At 39.0% G+C, this 21667-nt stretch overlaps 2 protein-coding genes across 12 annotated transcripts; one reads left to right on the forward strand and one right to left on the reverse strand.

Annotated features, from left to right (window-relative positions):
- Positions 1-1316: 1316 nt before the first annotated feature.
- On the reverse strand, positions 1317-11456 carry LOC108601908 (transcription factor SOX-4). The gene is made up of 3 exons (XM_017989885.1): positions 11160-11456; positions 3125-3271; positions 1317-2820 (listed from the first exon to the last, which is right to left on the reverse strand). Exons 1-3 carry the CDS (start codon positions 11345-11347, stop codon positions 1521-1523), a joined length of 1635 nt encoding a protein of 544 aa, XP_017845374.1. The 5' UTR covers positions 11348-11456; the 3' UTR covers positions 1317-1520.
- A 3404-nt stretch (positions 11457-14860) lies between these two features.
- LOC108604124 (discs overgrown protein kinase) lies at positions 14861-21664 on the forward strand. Of its 11 annotated transcripts, none has more exons than XM_017993416.2 (5): positions 14861-14980; positions 15589-15698; positions 17389-17535; positions 17627-19007; positions 19559-21664. In XM_017993416.2, exons 4-5 carry the CDS (start codon positions 17727-17729, stop codon positions 19637-19639), a joined length of 1362 nt encoding a protein of 453 aa, XP_017848905.1. In that variant the 5' UTR covers positions 14861-14980; positions 15589-15698; positions 17389-17535; positions 17627-17726; the 3' UTR covers positions 19640-21664. The 11 variants fall into 11 exon arrangements, with proteins under 11 accessions (XP_017848905.1, XP_017848902.1, XP_017848907.1 ...); XM_017993413.2 differs by having other exon boundaries at positions 15610-15698; XM_017993418.2 differs by having other exon boundaries at positions 15610-15698; positions 17392-17535.
- The last annotated feature ends 3 nt before the right edge of the window (positions 21665-21667 follow it).

The following is a 21667-nucleotide window of genomic DNA, read 5'->3' on the forward strand; positions in this document are numbered from 1 at the left end:
CTTTGCTTTTGCACTGCGCTTGTCAGAGCCGTAAATTAATTCTGCCAAATCATTTGTTGCCCGCACGCCATAAAGTTTCATATATGAAATGCTATTTATGCCTCACTTGCTGTTCATTTTCGTTTACGCAACTGTGCTCAGGGCATATCAGCCCTGGCCCATAATTTAGAAAGCAGCCAAAAGGCGTAACTTATTAAACAAAATCGTTTAAATAAATATTATATACAAATTATGTGAATAAATAAACAAGCGCAGGAGGAAACGTGTTAATTTGGCTTGAGCAATTTAGCTTTGCAAACTTTCTAAATATTTATGCATGTAATTTATTTATTAAATGTACCGCTTTTTTATTTTTTCCTTTCCCTAACGTCTGCGGCCATTTTGTGCGCTTTGGCCATTGGGCATTGGTTTTTGGGCCTTGGGCTTTGGCTTCGGTTCGCCTCAGCAACTAATGCGCGTTTTCTTTTATTTTCTTGTGCGCTGTGTGTGCGCTTCAATTAACAACAACTTGTTACATGCGCAAATTGAGCTAAGCTTTAAAACAACAACAACAACAAATAAATAAATAAACGCTGCGTTAAATGGAAAATATAAAAAAAGGTGCCAACGCTGCCATTGAGCTGTTCCCATACTGTTTTCATTTTGCTGCTTTAAATTTTGTTTGCGTTTGCAAAAAAGCAAACAAACAAATTTAATAAACCACAGGCAAAAATTACTAAGGTAAATTAAGCACTTGGTGGGCGGGTGCTAATTTTCATGGAATTCATTTCGATATTACACAAATTTTCAGGCATTGCAAGTGTGTGTGTGTTTGTGAAAATTCATTTGTAAACGCCCCAAAGGCGCAAAAATTACATTGCAAAAAATTTAAAAGCGATTCGATAGATGAATGTGTGTGAAAAAAATATTTTTTATAAATTAGTGTCTCAAGTCTAAGCATATTAAGACTTATGTATATATAGACTCCTTAAAGTATTATTACAGGGAGGGTATCACACCGGCTATTGTGCTCGTCAGCCATTTGCAATTTGTAGAAAAACTTACCACACTTTTAACAACAAATTAAATTTAATATAGTAATTTCCCAATTAAAGGCGACTGCCATATATATTGCTTTATTTAATGCATAAACTAATTATAATTTAAAACATGTGTGTGTTAAACAGTTTAGCTTTAACTTAAACTAAGTCAATTAGCCACAGGTCTGTATGCTTTACAATTTATAGCCGCTTGGCCTTTTAAGCTATTTCTACAACATCATTGAAGCAGTTAATATAATTATTGAACTAAAAACTCAATTTCTTTTGCATCTATAGTATGTTGCCATGGAATAAATAAACGAACGCTGTTGGCCATCATAATAGCCAATGCTACGACAATGTTGTCCTTTTAGATAAATTAGCTTCGATTGCGCACAATCTATATGGAGAGCGACAATAAACCAATAAATGAAAGCCATTGAATTGAACCATAAAGGTCAGCAGCAAAAGCCATGGATACAAATGCGCAAATTAAGCAGCTTAGGGATTCACATAAGTGCCCCAGAGATGATGATGTTGCTGGTGCTGCTGTTGTTGCTGTTGCTGCTGCTGTTGCTGCTGCTGTTGCTGCTGCTGCTGCTGCTGTGAGTTTGGCACATAGTGCACATTGGCTGGCGCATATGCATTATTTTGTGCTGTCGTCGCATAGTTCATGTGCTCGTAGTAAGCATTGGGCGAGGCCAGGCATTCAATAGGCTGCGAGCTGGCGCTGGAGCAGGCCGAGGACAACGAGGCGGATGAATTTAGTGGCGGCGAATGTGAGGCAGCTGCAGCACTGGGACCGACCAGTGGCACATGTTGCGCCATGGGCAGCATTTGATCCATGAGATACTGGTCGATTTCCTTGGGATCAATGTCGGCAGCCGACTTGCCCGGCGTGGCCAAGTAATTTAGCGCTCCATTGGCGTGTGACGTGCCCGCAGCTGAACTGCCACCACCGCTGCCGCCATCAACAGCACTCACCACCACCGATTGCTCAGTAAAATTAGCAGCGTTGGCGTTGTAGCCATAGTTGTTGTAGCTGCCACGCGTGCCATAAGCATAACCATTTATATTCTCCAGAAAATCCATCTCCTGCATGCCAGCACCAGCAGCAGCAACAGCTGTCGCCTGCCCATTGTAGTTGAGCTCACCCAGCGCTATGTACTCACGCCCCGCATCCAACAGAACGCCATAATCCGTACTCCCGGGCAAAGACACAGCTGCGGCACTTGGCTCGCTTAGCTGACGCAGCAATAAGCTGGAGTTGTTGGGCAGGCACTGCGTTGTGGGCTTACCATTGGCGCTGTAGGGCGTGGCAGGCGGTGTTAGCGATGACAACGAGCTGGCCGTGGAGCAGGGCGAGTCCAGCAGAGCGCGCTCTGTTCCGTTGCTCATGCCGAGACCTTGTTCCAGCAGGCTAGCTGCACAAGCGCTGTTCAGGGACTTCATAAAGGCTTCGTTGCTAAAGACATCTGCGCCTGGACTGCCATTGCTGGCGCAAAGATTGCTGCTGCTGGAATTGCTTGAAGTTAGGCTACTATTATTGTTGTTGTTGCTGTTATTGTTGTTGCACTTGGGCAGGCGGCGCTGCCCACTGCTGGCGGTGCGTCGTTGGTTGCAGCTGCTGCTGGTTGGCGCATCAGTTGCGGCTGCTGTTGCTGCCGGCTCTGATTGCTGCATAATGCGCGCCTTTTTGCGTCGAGGTTGATATTTGTAATCGGGATGTTCCTGCTTGTGTGTCATACGCAACTTCTCGGCGAATTCCATAAACGGCTTCTTATCGCTGTCCTTCAGATTTCTGCAAAATACAAAAGTCAAATTTGTAGACAGTTGCCCTCAAATGTTCGCTTATTTATGAGCCTAACAAATTGGTCGCCTTGCCAATTAAGAGTGTCGGCAGCTTTGGCTCTGCGTTATCAGCTCCTAGCTCTTATCGCTGCAGCTGAACTGTAAAATTTTAATTTTTAAAAATGCTCACAATATTTATTACAAAAAACAAAATAAAATGAGACAAGTGGCGACGTTCGCACATAGTTATTTTAATGAGCAATGAGGAAATGTAACAATGTTTGTACTACTTACTATTTATAGCTCATACTCACTTCCATAGTTTTCCCAGCGACTTGCTCAGCTCAGAGTTCTGCAGATGCGGATATTGCTTGGACATCACACGACGCGCTGCCTGAGCCCAGACCATGAATGCGTTCATGGGACGTTTGATGTGCTCCTTTTTGCGATCAGTGGGCGCCCTGCAAGAGTGTAAGGTTCAAAGTTGAATGTAAGAAGTCTCAAGTTCAATGTATTTTAGCTTTGCTTTGCTCCAGCACTTGACATTAATTAGCGAAAAAAGGCGTTGAAACACTTTGGCGCTGGGAATGCTGCTGGAAATTTACGAATTATGTCAAACTGAAAATTGCAATTAAAAGTTTATTTGTCGAGGGAAGCGAAACAAGCTACGCCAGCGGCTAACTTGAAGATTGCATGCAAAACTTTATATTGCCTCGACAATAAGACAAGCCAGCCACACCAACACCAACAACAACGACGACACTTTAAAAGCAACCACAAGCAGCTACTTAAAGAACCAACTTGAAAATATTTCGATGCTTTTGGCCACGCCAACAAATGTTTAACTTGAGCTTTAGCAGCTGAAGAAACTACAATTGCATAGCAAACGAATTTAAATGCGTATAAATTTAAAGTTTAATATCAATAAAATTTTAAGTCTTAATGTAATAATTTTGTATTTGCTATTGATTCTATGACAAGTCAAATGATTTTGAATTATATTAATCGGTATATTCTTGGTCAGTGATCCAAATTAAAAAGTCAAAACTACAACTTGAGACTTACTCTTGAGCAGAGCAACATGCTTAAAATAACTCAAAATTAATAATTATTTTATATAATTAAGTCGTAGCACAGTAAGTTTACTATACCACACTAATATATTATTACAACCACGTAATTCATTCTTACAGGAAAGTAAATTCTGCAGATTGGCTGGTGATTGGCATCAGGGTTGCCACTTTAGAGTTTTTATTAATAAATTTGGAAAACATATTAAATGTAGTCTAACTTGGCTTAGATCTCTTATTCAGGTAACAACTATATCACCGAGCAAACTACTGTCTCTTTCTAAAACAAATCATGTAATTTAAAATTTGTATTAGATACTTTCTTTCTTTAAGTTCGTTAAACTCTTTATTTTACTCACAATCAGTCTACATAAGATCCTTGACGCTGGGGTGCAGAGTTTCTTAATAATTCCATTATTTAGAAATATTTTCTCTTGCGTATCACAATAACTCATTTTCTCAACTATTGACTTTTGAGAAAATATGTTTCCTCTATTTACTTATGTAGCTATAGATAGGCAAAGTAGAGCGACTTTTGACATTGCACCACTCCATAAACTCTCAGTATAAAAAGTTTCTGTGAATCGCACAACTGCTGCAGATTTTCTAAGTTGACTGTCGTACACATTTTCTACTTGTCGTACACATAAAATAAGCATTGAGACAAAAATTCAATCAAGCGGGCAGGCGTGGCAAGTGGGCGTTAGCAGAAGGTAGGCTTCATATATATTACTTTTATGTGTGCTGCTCTCATGTATATTGCATTATTTATCCTAAATAAACAAGCACTGAAAACAGATTGAGAAAGGCTTTGCATTTCATTACGTTAGATGGGGTGTGTGTAGGCTTACACTTGCCAATTTGTATAAACATGTGTGTGTGTGTGTGTCACAGTTGGGGGAAGAAAATTGGCTTCAATCAAGTTGGTACAATAAGCAAACAAACAATAAAGTGAAAACTAGCTAAAGCATAGCCTGTGGCTTAATGATAAATCAATATTTACCAAAGGCTAAGGTGAAACCTACGAATTTGTAGAAGAATGTAAATTTCTTGGCAACTTGGCAAACAAAGAAAACTAATTTTTGGAAAAAATATTTTGCTATGCAAATAGAAAAGGTTTAGATGTTGGGAGCTTGGCTGTCCCTGCGTTTAATTACTTATTGTGCTTGAGTTTATTAAGCGATTAAAAATTGTAGCAGAGCAAGAAAATCTTAAGGGTTGGGGAGTCGAACATTAACTTGGTGCTTGGCAAGCTGCTTATCTGTCTTTGGTATCGTCGTGCAGCAGACATGCAGCTACTCTTCATCTTCCACACAAAATGTTGCAGCAAAAATGATGCACTGCTGCTGTCACTACAAGTGCATACGAGAGTGTGTGTGTGTGTGTGCGTGTGAGTGTGTATATGTTTGTGTGTGTGTGTGCTCTCACGCTTGACAGCACGCTAATCAGAATCAAGTGATGTTCGTTTTGTTTCTTACGCTGGCCCCACGAGCATCAGTTCCGAGCACTTGGCAGCAACGAGCACGTCTTTATTATTACTGCTGTTGTTGTTGTTGCATTCGAAGATGCGCAAATCTCATTAAGTGATATCTTCAAGTGCCCGTTAGCTGCATATGAGAAATGACCAAGCATTTTGTATTTTGTTATTTTTTTTTTTTTTTTTTTTGATTTGTTTTTGTGCGCGCCTTTAAAACAATGACAACTGAAATGAATTTTTGGGATGAATTGGTCAGTGCAGCCAATGTCGCCAAGGTGCGCAAGGTCTTAGATGGCGAGAGTTCAAATGATTTTACAGACGGCAGTGCCCCGACAGCTGGTAATACCGCATCGCATTTGTAGGCGCATGTAAAGTTTCGACTACAAATGCAGCCAATTAGCAGCGACGATTTTCACAAGTTCATATATTTATGAAATGTATCTAACAGTTGCTGTTTGCTTAGACGGCTATTCCCACGCATTCGTTGACGTTTTACGACACTTTACCAAAGCGGTAAGGTCTGCATATTTCTCTCATGCCCCCAACGGATGCAGTTCTGGGCGACAGCTCTATTTACTTTCGTTGAAAACGAAAATTAGAGAAAGAGAACGCTGCCCAAACATTGCGGTGTTAGTGATAAGCCGATAAGAAAACAGTTGCCCAGTTGCTGGCTACCGTGAGAGTGGTGCTACATGCGAGATGTGCCACAAGAGTTGGTGGCGGCGTTTGCTCAGCTTTTGTTGTTTTTACAGCGTTCTGCGGCAACTGGGGCAACTACAAAAGGGCAACATGACTTTGTAGCTGCTGATGTGGCTGTTGTTATTGCGGTTGTTTGCACTGCGGCAGTGGGCAAAGCTTGTTATTGACATTGAATGGCGTTCTAGGAATATGCAATCTCTTCTGCTCTTGAGGCAGGCACACACACACAAAAAAAAAACAAAAAAAAAGTTAATTTGAACTTGAACAGAAAAGAAAAGCAGGTAAACTTTTTCCGTTTACTCGTTAGCAAGACTTACAATTAGACCAATCAAATGCATATTAGAAATAACATTTTTCTATAGAAAAATGTACAGGTTTTTTATAAATCATGATACTTTTTAGTTTAATTTTGAGTGCACTTAGGTCATGTTTCCTTTTCATTCAATTAATTTTAATCAAACACGCAGACCTTAAGCTTGCCTTATCCTTGACTATCCCTGTCTCGCTCGCTCTCTCTCTGCCACCAATAACTTCTGATTTAATTCCAACAGCTTTTGCTTTTCATCCAAGGCGCCAGCTCTCAGCCCGCGTTTCGTTTGTCACTTGCCTTTTCTGCTTGTTTTTTCAATTTCCAAGTCAATTTATTTTTACAGCCTCGACATCATTGTCAGCGCACTCGAGCCAAAGAGGATGCGCTCATCAATGGCCAGCCGAGCAGCGCGAGGCCGTGACCAAACCAATTGTGTGGGCGTTTTTTTAGTTTTTTAAGGATAGCTCGAGTTTCTCTCTATGGAATGAAGAGCGACACTTTAAGTGCACGGTTCCAGATCAACAGACGTGAGTGCTTCACGCCGGACTTGCTGTTGTTTTGATTGCCGTGAGCTTCAATCATTTGCGGCACTAAAATTAATGGACATGCGATATGTCTTGATATGCCTCAAACGCCGATGCTTAAGTCTATGCTGGTCCATATAGCTTTTATGCACTAGAGAACAAGTTAGATGTTTTAGCTGCTCTTGCTCTAAAAGGTATTGGGTAAGCTCAAATTAGCGAATTTTGGGGACAAATAAATTATTTTAAAAATAAATATTAACAGTAAACCAGCCTCAAGAGGCACCACCCCCAAAACCTGTCGACTAGATTTATAGCCTAGTCTTTTCCTTTTACCCTACTATAGTGTTATATTATAGTATTGGATATAATTTTTGTAAAATATAATTAAGTTAAGCTGTCATACAGTATTTAGCATATTTAAGGAAAAAAGAAAAATACATATCTGAATAAATTGGAATATAAAATATTTAAAAAAAATTAAATATATTGTAGAAATATATTTTTGCAAAATTAAAAAACTATTTGAATTAAAATGTTTTAAAATAAACCCACTTAAATTTTAATAAAAATAACTAAATAATATTTTTTTGAGTTTCTTATCAAAACTGTACATTTGGCAAGCTGTTAAGTCAATCAAACTAAAAATTAAAAATTTTCGAATATTATGGTGGAAAAAAACAAGATTTTAGAAAGTTACGGAAACATTAGACGGCTTCACTGCTGAAATGGACTCGCTCTTCTTAACTGGAGTCTATAAGTTTGTTGGCCTGTGTACAGTTGGAGCTGCTGTGCAATCAGAGCGGACCAGGCTAAATGGCTTAAATTGAACTGTGCCATTGAGTTTTGTCGCTTGAAATGTAACGTACCAGCAAGTGCCTTCATGTTAAGCACAAGGACATGCTGCATACGCACAGTTAATGCCACTCAGACACACGCACGCTCGCACACACGCTCATCTATATGTGTCTCGCTTGGGCCTGGGACATCAAGCAATATTCTGTGCACTTTGCCCTTTTCCCGTGTGTGGCATATTGTAGATTTGGTTGGGCAATGAGCTTAGTGCAAAAAGCTTATGGCTGACAAAAATATGTGCGTCCTAAATTTGGGTGCCAAATTTTTGAAACATTTTTATCAACGAGCGAGAAAAAAAGGTGCTGTATGTCAACTCAATATTCCACTTCATTTCCGTCAGCATGGCAGCGGATTAAATTGGAAATCCCAACATTTTGAGTGTGTGTGTGTGTGAGTGTGTGAGTGTGGGTGAGTTTGTGGCCATTGTCACCGCACCTGCAACTGTACCTGTGCTTGGAGTACCTTTGCCTGTAACTGAAATCGGTCATAAAAACGCAGACGTTGCCGCTGGCGACCATTTTGTTTGGGAGGCAAAGTAGCGTGAAAAACCAACGCACATCAAATGACAAAATTGCTGCGAGTGGGGAACGTTTTGCAAATTTACTGTGCGCCCAAACGCACGCACACACACTTGCGTACATGTACGTGAAAGTTGTCAGCTGCGTATACACGAACATGCATGTGTAGGTGTAGGTGTGTGTGTGTGTGTGTGTGAGTGCTCTGTTCCTAGCGGCCCGTTAAAGTATGCAAAATCCAGTCGGACATGAATTCGGTTCCGAAAGTTTTCACTGGCAATTGTGGTTATGAGCACCGCTAGAGCAACAGCAACAGCAGCAACAACATATTCAATATTTGTCTAGTAAGCCGCACGTACGCCAAAGTTTTGCCGTACAGCAGCCCAAGCTGCTAGCATATTGATGGGCTCTGCAGCTACGGCATACACTATTATTGAAAATTCTAGTAACTTGCTCAATGTGCCATAAAACTGAATACTAAATACACATGCAGACATAAATAAAATCGACTAATCAGAGTCAGAAATGCATTAAGATCGTTATAAGAGTTCGTTTACAATATGCGCACTTACGATTTGTTACGCTCTCAAGAGCACAATTCTATCGCTTACGCTCATTCGAACGCAACATGGCGTTTGAAAGAGCATTTCATTTGGGCAATAAATTTTTCAGATATTTCGAATATTTGCCTCAATGTCGCATAGGTTGATTTGTGTGCTGTAGAGCGTGTTGGACTTGTTGGTCGCGCCCACTTTGGCTTACACACACGTAGGTGAGTGTTGGTTTAGACGCCCAAGTTGCGCATGTAAATTCGCTGGGCAGCTCTAAGCGCACCCCAAAAAAGGAATAAAATAAACTAAATAAAGCAAAACACACGCCAAGTACGCTTAGGATGATATCAGACCTGGCTCCCCACCTGGTGGTGCTCTCTTCTTCGTTTTCTTCTTTTTTGATAACAAGAGCCTCAGATAAGCAATAAATTATTTACAACGTCGCCAAAGTGTGTGTAAATGCTACTATTGCCGAAGTCGCTGCAACGTGCGTGTTATCTAATCGCCAAGCAAACACTTAGAGCAGCGCATAAAAATTGAAGCTATTCGCTCAAAACTGACAAAATGGGGGGCTCGAATGCAACATACATGGGGCTATGGGGTGCTGGAGCTAATATGTTGTTACCCCATGAAATGCTATAAAAGTCGGGCGCACACAGTGACAAAATAATTGCGTTTCAACTAATATAAATGCAAAAACCGCAAACGCAAAGCGCCAATCGACTGTAACTATTTGATTATTATTATTATTATTATATTTTGTTTCTGATGATTCATGCGCAATTTATTTAACCAAAACCAATTTCTGTGGTTTGGCGTTTCGCTGTGCTATAAATTTAATAGCACTTGCTATAAATTCAATTTAATATTTAAATTTAGTTATATTTACCATAGTTTGATAAGCTTTATAATATTTTTGCAGAAAGCGATATCACCAATTAAAAATAATTTAATATTTACAGTGTGCCTGTGCCCCCACTTCAGGTCAAAAGATTCCCAGCTAAGAGAATTTCCTGAGCCATTTAAGGCACAAATAAACAGGCGCATAAAACGCAAGGTAAACATTGTCTACTATGTGTGTGTGTGTGTGTGTGCAGAGCGAGCGAGACAGGTATAAATAGTAACGAGGCCATAGAGCTGGAAAGCTCATTCAAACCACACGCTATGTTGTGCAGATAAAGGCAATGGCGCTCATATCCTTGTGCAAACACACACGTGTTCTTGACAGCGATTGCGCTTTTGCAACAATTACAACTACAACAATAGGGACTGGGAGTGCTGGTGCTGGTGCTGTTCAAGGATGTTTGCCAGAGCTCAGCTGTGCTAAAATTACTTACTAATCATGAGTCAGAGCTTTTCGGTTAAAGACAGCGGACTCGGGGCACGCGTTAATCGATGCGCAAATAGTGCTAAGCACTGGCCATAAGCCTGGTCAGGATCAAAAGCTGCGGCGCGGTTGATGCTGCTGCTTCTCACGACTGTTACAACTGTGGCTGGTACTGCTGCTGGCGCCAGCCTGTCAACCCATGTAGCAACATTGCACTTGCCACATTTGGCTTTCCACATGTCAAGTGTCAACAATGTTTGCCAACTGCTTGCTTGCTCGCTTGTTCCTTTTTTATTTTCATTGGTTTTGGCTTTGTACTTTACAGTTGTCTACACCTGCTCCGTTTGCAGCGTCACCACACACACCTCTCCCCCGGCTCCCTAGCCTTGGGCTTAACACTGTCTGCTCAGCTTGTTAGCAGTTAGCATCTTAATGCTAAAAACATATTTATTCGCTTTTTATGCCTGAATTGATTTGTCGTCTTCATTTTCAACGTATTTCTTCTCACATTTATTGTTGTATCTTCTACTTTAACTCTTCAAATCACAATATATAGATATATACTATATAGACTCATGTGTGTGTATGTGTGTGTGTGTGTGTGTTGGTATGCAAATGTGCCAATGTGCAAATTCTGTCATATTTACTTAAGCCGCCGTATTCCCAATCGTGTTTTACTTTTTTTGCGGTTCATTTAAATAAAACATAAAAAGTGCCAAAGGGAATAAGGCAAAGCAGCTTAGTTAAGCGGGTATACACAGCTTAAGTATCAATCCAAAATAACCAAAAGTATAATAAAAAAAATATTGCCGTACTTTTTACTTAAATTTTTAAAGTTAAGTGAAAGCAATAGTTAAGCACTCTGTACAAAGCAATCCCATTAAAATGACTATAGGACACAGCCAGACAGATTACAACTCTATGCAAAGGGTTATAAGGAATGAAACGTGATTTTTTAATAATATAATTTATTCTAAACTCTTGATAATTATGAAGTTCTTGCATTTCTTTTGCGAAAGCTTACTTGGCAGATGCTTGCACCAAATTCCAGTCATAGCCCTCCAGCACCTTCATCACGGCGGTGGTGATGCGCTCATCCTCCTTGCGGCCCGTTTGGCCGGCAGCGCGCTTTTGTTCTGCCTTCAGCGCATAGTTGGCCAACACCAGAGTCTCCACGGGCTTGACCCGCTCCGTGGTTGTATCCGTACTCATTTTCTTTTACACACACACACACAGAGAGAAAATATCGACGGCACAGTTACAGCTGCAATTGCAGTTAGATGCACACGAAATTTAAAAACAGACCCAGCCAGCCACACACACATCCAAGCACAGACGGAAGCGAAGACGTAAAGTTAGACGACGCGACACGAGTGACAAGCAAACTGCGACTGATCTTGGATCAGTCTGAGGACTGACGACGCTCGTCTGGCCGTGCGGGTTCGTCAACGATCGGCAAGATAAGCTCAAGACTGCATATGGTTGGTCGGCCGGCCTGCCTAACGGAGCTGCGGCGGGGGCGAGCGCGCGCACGCACATTAAAATCGCGGTACGCGTGTAAACATTAACATGTCCATGTGAAATTAGTTGGCCCCAGCAAGCGACTCTCGAGTGACAGCAAGGGAAGAGGCCAAGAGAGCGAGACAGCTACAATAACAAAATGAAGAGAGCAACAGAAATTAGTAACACCTTACAACCACATGTGGATTTATGACACCTTCAGGCCAAACGGGGGTAACAACTGCAGATCGAATAACGCAAACAAGACTGAGAACCCCCAATGGGGCCACTTGTTGCAGCTGTATTTGTAGCCGATCGATAAACTTGTCACTTACAGAGGGTGCAGCCCCTAATTGTCTCGAAGGTGAACTTAAGACATTGGTATGTACTTTCTTTTTATTAGGCGACAGTTTGCTTCGCTTATGACTTTGGGGCTGTGGAATAAGAATTCAAGCGCATCGTAAAAAATCTGTAACCAAAAAGAGCTCAGACTTTGAAACGAAACTAGACGCTATTCATTTCATGGTCATAAAATTGTATCGATGCTTATTTATGTTGTGGGCTTTTGAATTTCGACTGGTTTCAACTGGAAGTAATTGGTATATAACTCTATACACTGAACTTTTACTCGTCAACTCTTGCTTCTTGAGTGTTTGTTATGTTTTTTACAACTTTATAATTTTTACAACTCAATTAACTTTTGAATTCAAACGCCGCCGGCCCAGGTTATAAATACAAATATCTATATAAAAATATGTGAAACAAAAAACGCCGAAACAAAAATGTATATCTTAAGCCATAAAACACACGAAAAATGCATAAACGAAATCATAAATACCTACTAGATTCGTTTAAGATCTGGAAAATCGTGGCCCATGTGGAGCGTTTCATGTGATAAAAAAGCAAGCATAAAAAACAAAACTGAAGTGTCATAAAAGGCATCAAATTGGAAATTATACTCGTATAACAAACACACCCCAGCTGGAACCCCTTTTTCAGTGCAGTTCGCTGAACTGCAGCAGTATTGGAAAATTGAATCGTGTCTAGCAATTTAATGACAGCATCTAACAAGTTGTTCTGCTCTCATCTTTTCTCTTCTTCTCCTTCTCTCCCGCTCACTTGCAAGTTGCCGGCAAAACTTCAAAAGATAGCTAGCTAATAAGCAAACTGCGCGTTGAAAAAATATGCAAAAAATATATATAAAAGCTTGATTTAATTAAAATATGTTTTGTTTTTGCTTGACTTTTATAGAAAAAGCCAAAAGGCAAATGAAAATTGTTTTTTGTTATTTTTTTTTATTTTTATTTTGATTTCATAATCAAACTAGAGCAGCGACAAAAGGTCGCAGAAAAATGCAACAGCGGCGGATGCGACGACCGCTTGACAATTTGCGACTTGGCATGAAATCACATTATTTGATCTAAGCCGCCCCAAATGGTTTGTTCCAGAGCAGAGCACGGTGGGGCACTTAAAAGCGCTCTGCTCTACTCGCCACTAAACGAAACCAAATGGCGCATTCGTTTTAAGACGAAGTCGGCAACGATGACGATGATGCTTTGCCGATGTTAGAAAAACGCTGCATGCCCCTCTCTCGCTTCATTCCAAAACAGCCGTACGACATGTGTTGCGGAAATATTTAGCAAACAACAACACTCAGGAAATACATTCAAAGATATGCAGCAATAAACTTATATACACACACAGGCACACACAGTTAAGGTCTCTCTCTCTCTCTCTCTTATCTTACTCTTTTTCTCTTTCTGTCATTAAACTCATTTGTAAGCTACGCTCAATACTTTACAAAAGCATAGAGTCAACACCAACAAAGAATACATTTCCCAGCAGCTCCGTCATTTTGTTTTATTGTTTCTCACCTGTTGCTCGTTCGTGCTGCGCTGCGATTCGCCGATCGTTAATTGCCTGCATGTGTATGTGTGTGCTCGCTAGAGAGCTGCAGCAAGTACGCTGTTGTTGATTGTTTCTTGAAATCGCTTTGTTTTATAACAGCCAATCAGATTAAAGATCGTCGAATTGTACAAATACTAAAATGATAATACGCTTAATTTTAAACAGTTTTTTAAATTAACTTTTTAATTTTGCTATATAATGTAAAATTAATTTGAATATACTTTTCAGTAAATTGTAAATTACCTTTAAAGTAAAACAATCAAATTTCAAATTCGCGCGCAATACATAAACCCTCTAAGTGACGAGCTCAGACAACGCAGCGTTGCAAATTAATATGAATCGGCCAGTACCTATAGCCAGTGCTGCCAGTTTAGCAATTTAGTTGCTATTTCTGGAAACTTTCAAAAAAAATTTGCCACTTATTTTTTTAAATGCTATTAGCCACAAATCTAGCAATTTTTAATTTTTCTCTAGCAATTTTATTATAAATCTAGAAATTTGTTATTTTTCTTAACCATTTTTTGTCCTTTTTTATACCTTTTTACAATTGATTGCAAAAATTCATGACTGGCTCAAAAGAGAGTGTACACGGAGTTGAAAAAGTCAGTTCCTTCTTTGAAACTTCTGAAATTCTATTTAGCCAGCCGTTACAAAATCATGTACACAAGTGTTACCGGACATGGTACTCATGGTTTTTCAAAAGTTCCAGTCGACAATTGCAATATCGAAAAATGTTTCAATCTATAAATGATGAGCAGGTAGACATACAAACATATGTATTAAAAAAAAAATAATACCACCTGATTATAATATAAATATTTTAAAAGGTGATTTGGAAAACGCAGCAGTGCTAAATTTATTTTTTGGCTATGCTTTTGAAAAAAAAAGTTAAGGAGGCTCAATTTCCATCGCACGAGATTGAAATTAGAAAAAATAAATACGTATGATTTAGATATTTAAGATACAGAATTCATGTTCCTTTTTAATTGGCAATTTTCACACAATTTTTAGCATTTTTTTTCCAAATCTAGCAGTTTTTGCTTCGGAGATTCTGGCAGCACTGCCTATAGCCGACTTGCTGACAAAAATACTACAACACAACTAATGATAATACTTTTTTAATACAAGAAGCTTCTCTTTTTAGCTAAAAGTAAATTTAAAATGCTTGAGAATTTCATTGTTAAAAAGTTATCAAAATACTAGTCGTTATCGGTCACCCGCCACAAGGCATCGAGCCAGTTAGCAATTAGTATCGAATGTATTTAACATGATCTGTTAGTTGCCAACTAACTGGCAACCTCAAACTGCTGCTTAACAGTAATAAAAATAAAAGATTAACAGTGAAGTTAAAAGAACATGGAGAGCGATTAATTAATGAAAGATAATGAATAAATAATCTAAAATTGCTAAGCAATACGTGTACGAAAAGCGCAAAACGTAAGTAGTTGGTTTGCTTGTATGCGCGTCTAAAATAGTGAAAAGTGAAGTAACAAAAGCCTGCTGTGATGGCTGCTTTTTTTCTTCTCTTACATGTATTGGTGTGAAAACGGAAAGCCAGAGTAGTAACGCTAGCAACGTGCTTCCAATAAGCATAGCCCAAGTGCAAGCGAGATAAACGTACATTGTTGGTGTTTTCTGTGCGTCTGTGAGATTGTATGTGTGCATTGACTGCCAGGGCAAACGACTAGTTTGTATTTTTTTGTGTGTGTTGAGTCAGCGAGAAATCTTAACTAAAAACTAAAAAAGCGCACATATTTAATGTTTTTGGCGGTTCTCTTTGTTGCAAAAACAAACAGATGTTAAGCTAGTGTCATTGCACGGCCATAAAGCAACGCGTAGCAACAAACAAAGCGACGCGAGGTTGGCAACAAATGAAAATGAAAATCATAAAACATAAAGCAATTGTGAATGTGTGTAAACTACGAAATTATAAAACAAAAATACAAAATGAATTGCGATTCCTTTTGTGATGCGCTTTATCATGACGTCGATATAAAGTGTTGCAGTTGTTGGTTCTTGTGAAATTGAAACTCAATAAAACGCAGTGCCCCCTTTCCATGTTTCAGCTGGAATCTTGTGCGAAAGTGTAGTAGCAGGGACGGCAGCAGCAGTGGAGGAGCAGCCTGGCCAAACAGTGACTCCCATACACGCCAAGGTAGGACAATGCCCCCAAACTCCTCTACTCCCACGCAAAAAACCACAATAGCAACAAAAAAACAGAGCGTACATGCATTTGTTAGTTTTACGTTGTCTCTCGTCCTCGTCCGCAAGGCCAGTAACTGTAGGCTCCGATGACTTTAAAATTAATTGCATAGATTGTTTTATCGGCCCAAGCAGCAACTGTGTTTGTACAGCTGTTTTGTTTTTATTTTTTTTTTATTGCAAGTTGCTCGCCCAGTCGCAACGTGCGACTGTTTTGCAATTGTAAAGAGGCCACAAAAGCTAAAATATTCCAAGAATATACAGGGATCACATGCACTGCACACACAAAATGTGTGTGGCACGTGTAGTTGGGCTATATTGTGGCAAGGAGCAGTAAGAATTTCTCAACTCCCACCATGATCAGCTGTTGCTGCCGACAGAGGCTCGGTTTTCGCCTGACATCCAAACTCTCGTCTCTCACCTCTCCCACACACGCAGTTAAACATGTGTTGGTATAAGCGGGGAGAGTGTCATTCTGTCTCACTTGCGCGCGAACCTGCCAAATGACAAGAACAACAAACTAGAACGTGCATTAAGTGTGGGCAGTGAAACGGTAAACGATACGCTCTTTTTTTGTGTAAACGAAGCCAATGTTGGAGACATGTGCAGAGTGCTATAAATCGGCACAGAACAATGAAAGCAAACAACATTATTACACTTGTCTGACCAGTTTTGAGGTTAGAATTGGCCCAGCTTCATGGGTCACACACACACACACTCCTAAACGCTGTTATTGTAGGTGCGTTTTCGGCTGCTTGTCAGACTATGTCTGTCTGCCCACATCAAAAGAAAGCAGCCGTTATAGCCACACATACATACATATGCATGACTGTGTGCATTTGTATGTGTAAATGCTTGTATGTGTTGGTATGTACATGAGTGTATAATGTAAGTGTCAGCTATTTGAAGAAAGCAAAACCAAACAATCAACCAACAAAAGGAGTAATTTTTGTGTGTTTGCTGAGCTGCGACTCCATTTTGTGAGTTATGTTGTGCTTTTCACCACTGAAAGTGTTTTTTAGTGACAATTTTTGTTTATCTTCTATCTTTTTAATAGTTTAGAGCTGTTAGAAAGCTTAGCTGTTAGGCTTGCATTTATTTTTATTTGACTTGGGTCTTCTTCATGTTTTCAGCTGATTCATCGTGTAATGCTAATTCTGACTGTGCGTTGTTGCTGTTATTTTTAGCTCAAGACACTCAGCACTTAACGTCAAAACAATTGTGAGTTTAAAGCGTCACCAGATAAAATGCAGCACAACATTTTGGCATAAAGTGCACACACACAGTTACATATGTATATGCATTTGCAAATGTGTGCATGTGTGAGCATAGAATAGACGTGAGCAAAGCTTGGTTTTCATAAATGTTCTTATCTAAATGAGACATCGCACGTCGCCAGCTTCTTAACGATTGTTATTGTGCTTGTCGGAGAAAGAGTGAGACAGAGAGGGACAAAGAGAAAGAATGCAAAGTAATCGATAGTTGTCACTTGCCTGCTAAAGCAGCAGTAGTCAACAAGTAAACAATTTACTTTGGTTTCCATATAACAAATAAAAATAAAAGATATACATTTATATTAATACATTACATATGTATGTATAAATACAAGAACAATAACTAATCGAAGCTTTCTTTTATTACAGCAGTTAAATCAGCTTTATTGCCGCCAACGTCGAAGTCTAATCAAGCGCGCCTTTAAAGCATAGCGACTAGCTTAAAAGCAGAAAAAGAGAGGAAAAGAGCGAGCGAGCAAGAGTACGGATAAGACGCAGTATAACAGCTATTGCAAGGTTTTTATGGTTGCTTACAATATGTCTTACTGAAAAAATTTAAAAGAAATTTAAACTAAAAAAAAATATTTCTTTCTCTGGTTTAATGCAGGCAACGTTGGTCGTGGTCAAACACACACAAACACCTTGGTTTACTCACACACACACACACACACGCACATACACACGCTTGAAAATTAAAAACTGACAAAATGGAGCTGCGTGTGGGTAACAAATACCGCTTGGGACGCAAAATTGGCAGCGGTTCGTTTGGCGACATCTACTTGGGCACAACAATCAACACTGGAGAGGAAGTAGCTATCAAATTGGAATGCATACGCACCAAGCATCCACAACTGCATATTGAATCCAAGTTTTACAAGACAATGCAAGGCGGCATTGGCATACCGCGCATCATTTGGTGCGGCAGTGAGGGTGATTACAATGTTATGGTCATGGAGCTGCTTGGTCCATCACTGGAGGATTTGTTTAACTTTTGCTCGCGACGATTTTCGCTTAAAACAGTGCTGCTGCTGGCCGATCAAATGATATCGCGCATTGACTATATACACTCTCGCGACTTTATACATCGTGACATAAAGCCCGATAATTTTCTAATGGGTCTGGGCACCAAGGGCAATCTGGTCTACATTATTGACTTTGGTTTGGCCAAAAAGTTTCGCGATGCTCGCTCGCTCAAGCACATACCCTACCGGGAAAACAAGAACCTGACTGGCACTGCACGCTATGCCTCAATCAATACACATTTGGGCATTGAGCAGTCGCGACGTGACGATCTCGAATCACTGGGTTATGTGCTAATGTACTTTAATTTGGGCGCGCTGCCCTGGCAGGGCTTGAAGGCAGCCAATAAGCGTCAGAAATATGAACGCATATCCGAAAAGAAACTGTCCACATCGATTGTGGTGCTTTGCAAGGGCTTCCCCAGTGAATTTGTCAATTATCTCAACTTTTGCCGACAAATGCACTTCGATCAACGCCCCGACTACTGCCATCTACGAAAATTGTTCCGCAACCTGTTCCATCGCCTGGGCTTTACATACGACTATGTGTTTGATTGGAATCTGCTCAAGTTTGGTGGCCAGCGCAATCAACAGGCCATACAGCAGGCACAGGACGGCACTGATGGCCAGGGTCAGGCACAAGATGCAGCTGCTGCAGCCGCTGCGGCCGCCGCTGCCGTCTCGCATCAGCAGCAGCAGCAACAACAGCACAAGGTTAACACAGCTGGTGGTGGCAGCACACAGCAGTTGCTCAATAGCAATTCGGGTGCAGGACAAACGCTGGGCAAACTGAGTGGTGCTAATGCGAGCACCAATGCCCAGCTCATAGGCAATGGTGGACACAATCTGGATGACTCAATGGCGGCCACAAACTCGTCGCGACAGCCTTATGATACGCCCGAGCGGCGACCGTCGATACGCATGCGTCAAGGAGGCGGACTTCAGGCGGGCGGCGTCGGCGTTGGTGATGTACGCAATGCTAAATAATATTTTATTGTTTAGGTGCTTGCGATTGCATGCGATTCCTACGCATTCTACATACACGCAGACATGGACAGACGCAGCAGCAGCGCTAACACAGCCACTATATATACATATATATGTATGTATATACATATATATATATATATATATATATATATATATACAAATACACAAACACACTTAGTATATTACGCTCTATATATGCATATATATATAAAAATTATTGTATATATGCGATTTGATGTAAAGTTTCGACAGCGACCTGGTCGCCAGTTATAGACACATACACTTAGTTCAACCTATAAAAACATAAGTACACCCACACACACACACACACACACACACATAAACAAACATACATATGCATTAAGCAGCCAACAGCAGCGCTTTCCTTTTGTACATTTTCGTTTTATTATTATTATCATTATTATTATTAATTAATTAATATACATATGTAATTTTTTGTTTGCTTTGCTTATGTTACAAGGCGAAAACTTAACACTAATATACATTTAGTTTAACTTATACAATTTTAGTTGTTACACGATTGCAAGTCGGTGGCAAAAAAGAGAAACTATGCAATGCAATTGAAGCAGGCCACAGATCTATCTAACTAACAGTTATCATTATTCGTAAATTGTGTTAACGAGCTAAAAAGATGAAGTTGCAAATGGGACAGATAGACAAACAAGCAAACAGGTTGACCAATGTCTAGCCTGTGGAATAAATCAATATTAAGAATATCAACCAGAGTCAACTTATTGTTGTGGAGCAGCACCAGTATATCAGAGAAACAAAGTTATTTATAATTTACTGTTTTCTTCTACTCCCTCTCTGTATGTATTTAGCATTTAGACTGCCGTAATGCAAGATAAAGAAAAATTCTTTGGTTAAAATAGCATTTTGCATTTTGTTTTGCTCGCAATCAAACTTCATAGCAAAAACAGCAGCAACAAGCGTATAAACTTATCAACAAACTCAACTGAACAAATGCAAATTTATATTAAATGAGTAACATATACATATATACATATATGCAGTTACAAAACATTTATATTTAATTATTAAATCAAATATTTTGAATGTAAGATATAAGCTTGATTGTAAAGTAAACAAAGGACACAACATGCGCGCCAGTGTCCCTAATATTTAGTTTAGAAATTTAGCATTAATAACAAACAAAAACGAATGCAAATAAAATGCAACTTAAACAAACAACACACATATTCACATATGTGTTAATTGGGCACCAACACAATACCTTTTAAGCAAATCGCAAGGTTACAGAAATCCCCCCTCCCCCCTTTTTTTGGAGTGCCGAGTAGAAAATGCTAGGTGTCGCTATAATATGTAATTAATACATTATAAGCCCTTGAATAATATATATATGTATATGTATGTGTTCATTATAATTTGCAAGTCTTGTTTCATGCGTATTTCTCGATTTAAAAACATTAATTGTGTAACTAATTATTAATTTCATATAACATATATATTTTGCATTAAAGAAATATGCATATTATATATAGTTTCGTTTAGTTTCCTAAGACGTTAGGGGGCGTGAGCTGCGGGCACGCATTAAAATAGAACGCTAGCTAATAAATTGTAGCTATAATATAAAATTTGTTTATAAGTAATACCAAGCCGTAAAAAATAAAACAAAAAAAAAAAAAGAACAAATATGTATCGATAATGTAAAACTTAAATTGCGATAGTCAAGATTTGTGGATAAAAAAAGAACGAGATATAGAAATCAAGCAAAACAACAGTTTATCTTATGAAACGCATATAAAAAGCACGTAAAAATGTAAAACCTAGCAAAGCGATTATACATGAACAATTATAAGACGACGGCGATAAAAACTAATATCAGCAAGTTTAATAAAATATGCATTACGTGATATTTCTTACAAATTGCTTTTTCATTTCTTTATTGATTTCACTTGACTTCAGTTTATTGCTTAGTTTGATTCACTTACAGGAAGTTTGCTTCAAAAATGTAATTTATTTGCAACGCTCGCCTTGTAACTTGACCAAAACCAAGCGGCAACTATCTTTAAAATTTTAACACAACTAAGATTCCCCTAGATAGAATCCAAACCAGTGCGAAACTGAAGATTCGCTAGTTATAACAGTAAATAGCCACCAGAAACGAATAATTGTACATATGATAAAATACTTGACAGAAAAGAAATAAATATTAACATTGTGTGATTTTCCTTCTAGCATACATACAAAAAACATTCATATAACTAGCGATTTATTAATAAAATGAAAACTTAATATAAAAACTATGAAAATTGATTACCAACTGACTAAACGGTATATGTATGTCAAGTCCATACAATATAAGCATTATAGTAAACGTAAAAGGTTTAACATACTATAAATTAAAACCAAACACCCTTTGAACATTTTGTATCATTAGGTGTATATGTATATTGATTATAGAATTTTTGAACTAATTAATCTAAAGCAAATATATTGTGTATTTGCAATATGGAACATGCATAAACAAACCACCAACAGTGATATAAAATAAAATGGTAAAATCAAATTCATAATAATAACGTTGAAATAAAAAAAATCCTTGCTTCGCACACATATGACACAGACAAGAACAATAATAAACAATTTCTTTCCAT

The sequence above is a fragment of the Drosophila busckii genome, chromosome 3R (assembly GCF_011750605.1).
Source record: "Drosophila busckii strain San Diego stock center, stock number 13000-0081.31 chromosome 3R, ASM1175060v1, whole genome shotgun sequence".
In the NCBI taxonomy this organism is placed as follows: domain Eukaryota; kingdom Metazoa; phylum Arthropoda; class Insecta; order Diptera; family Drosophilidae; genus Drosophila; species Drosophila busckii.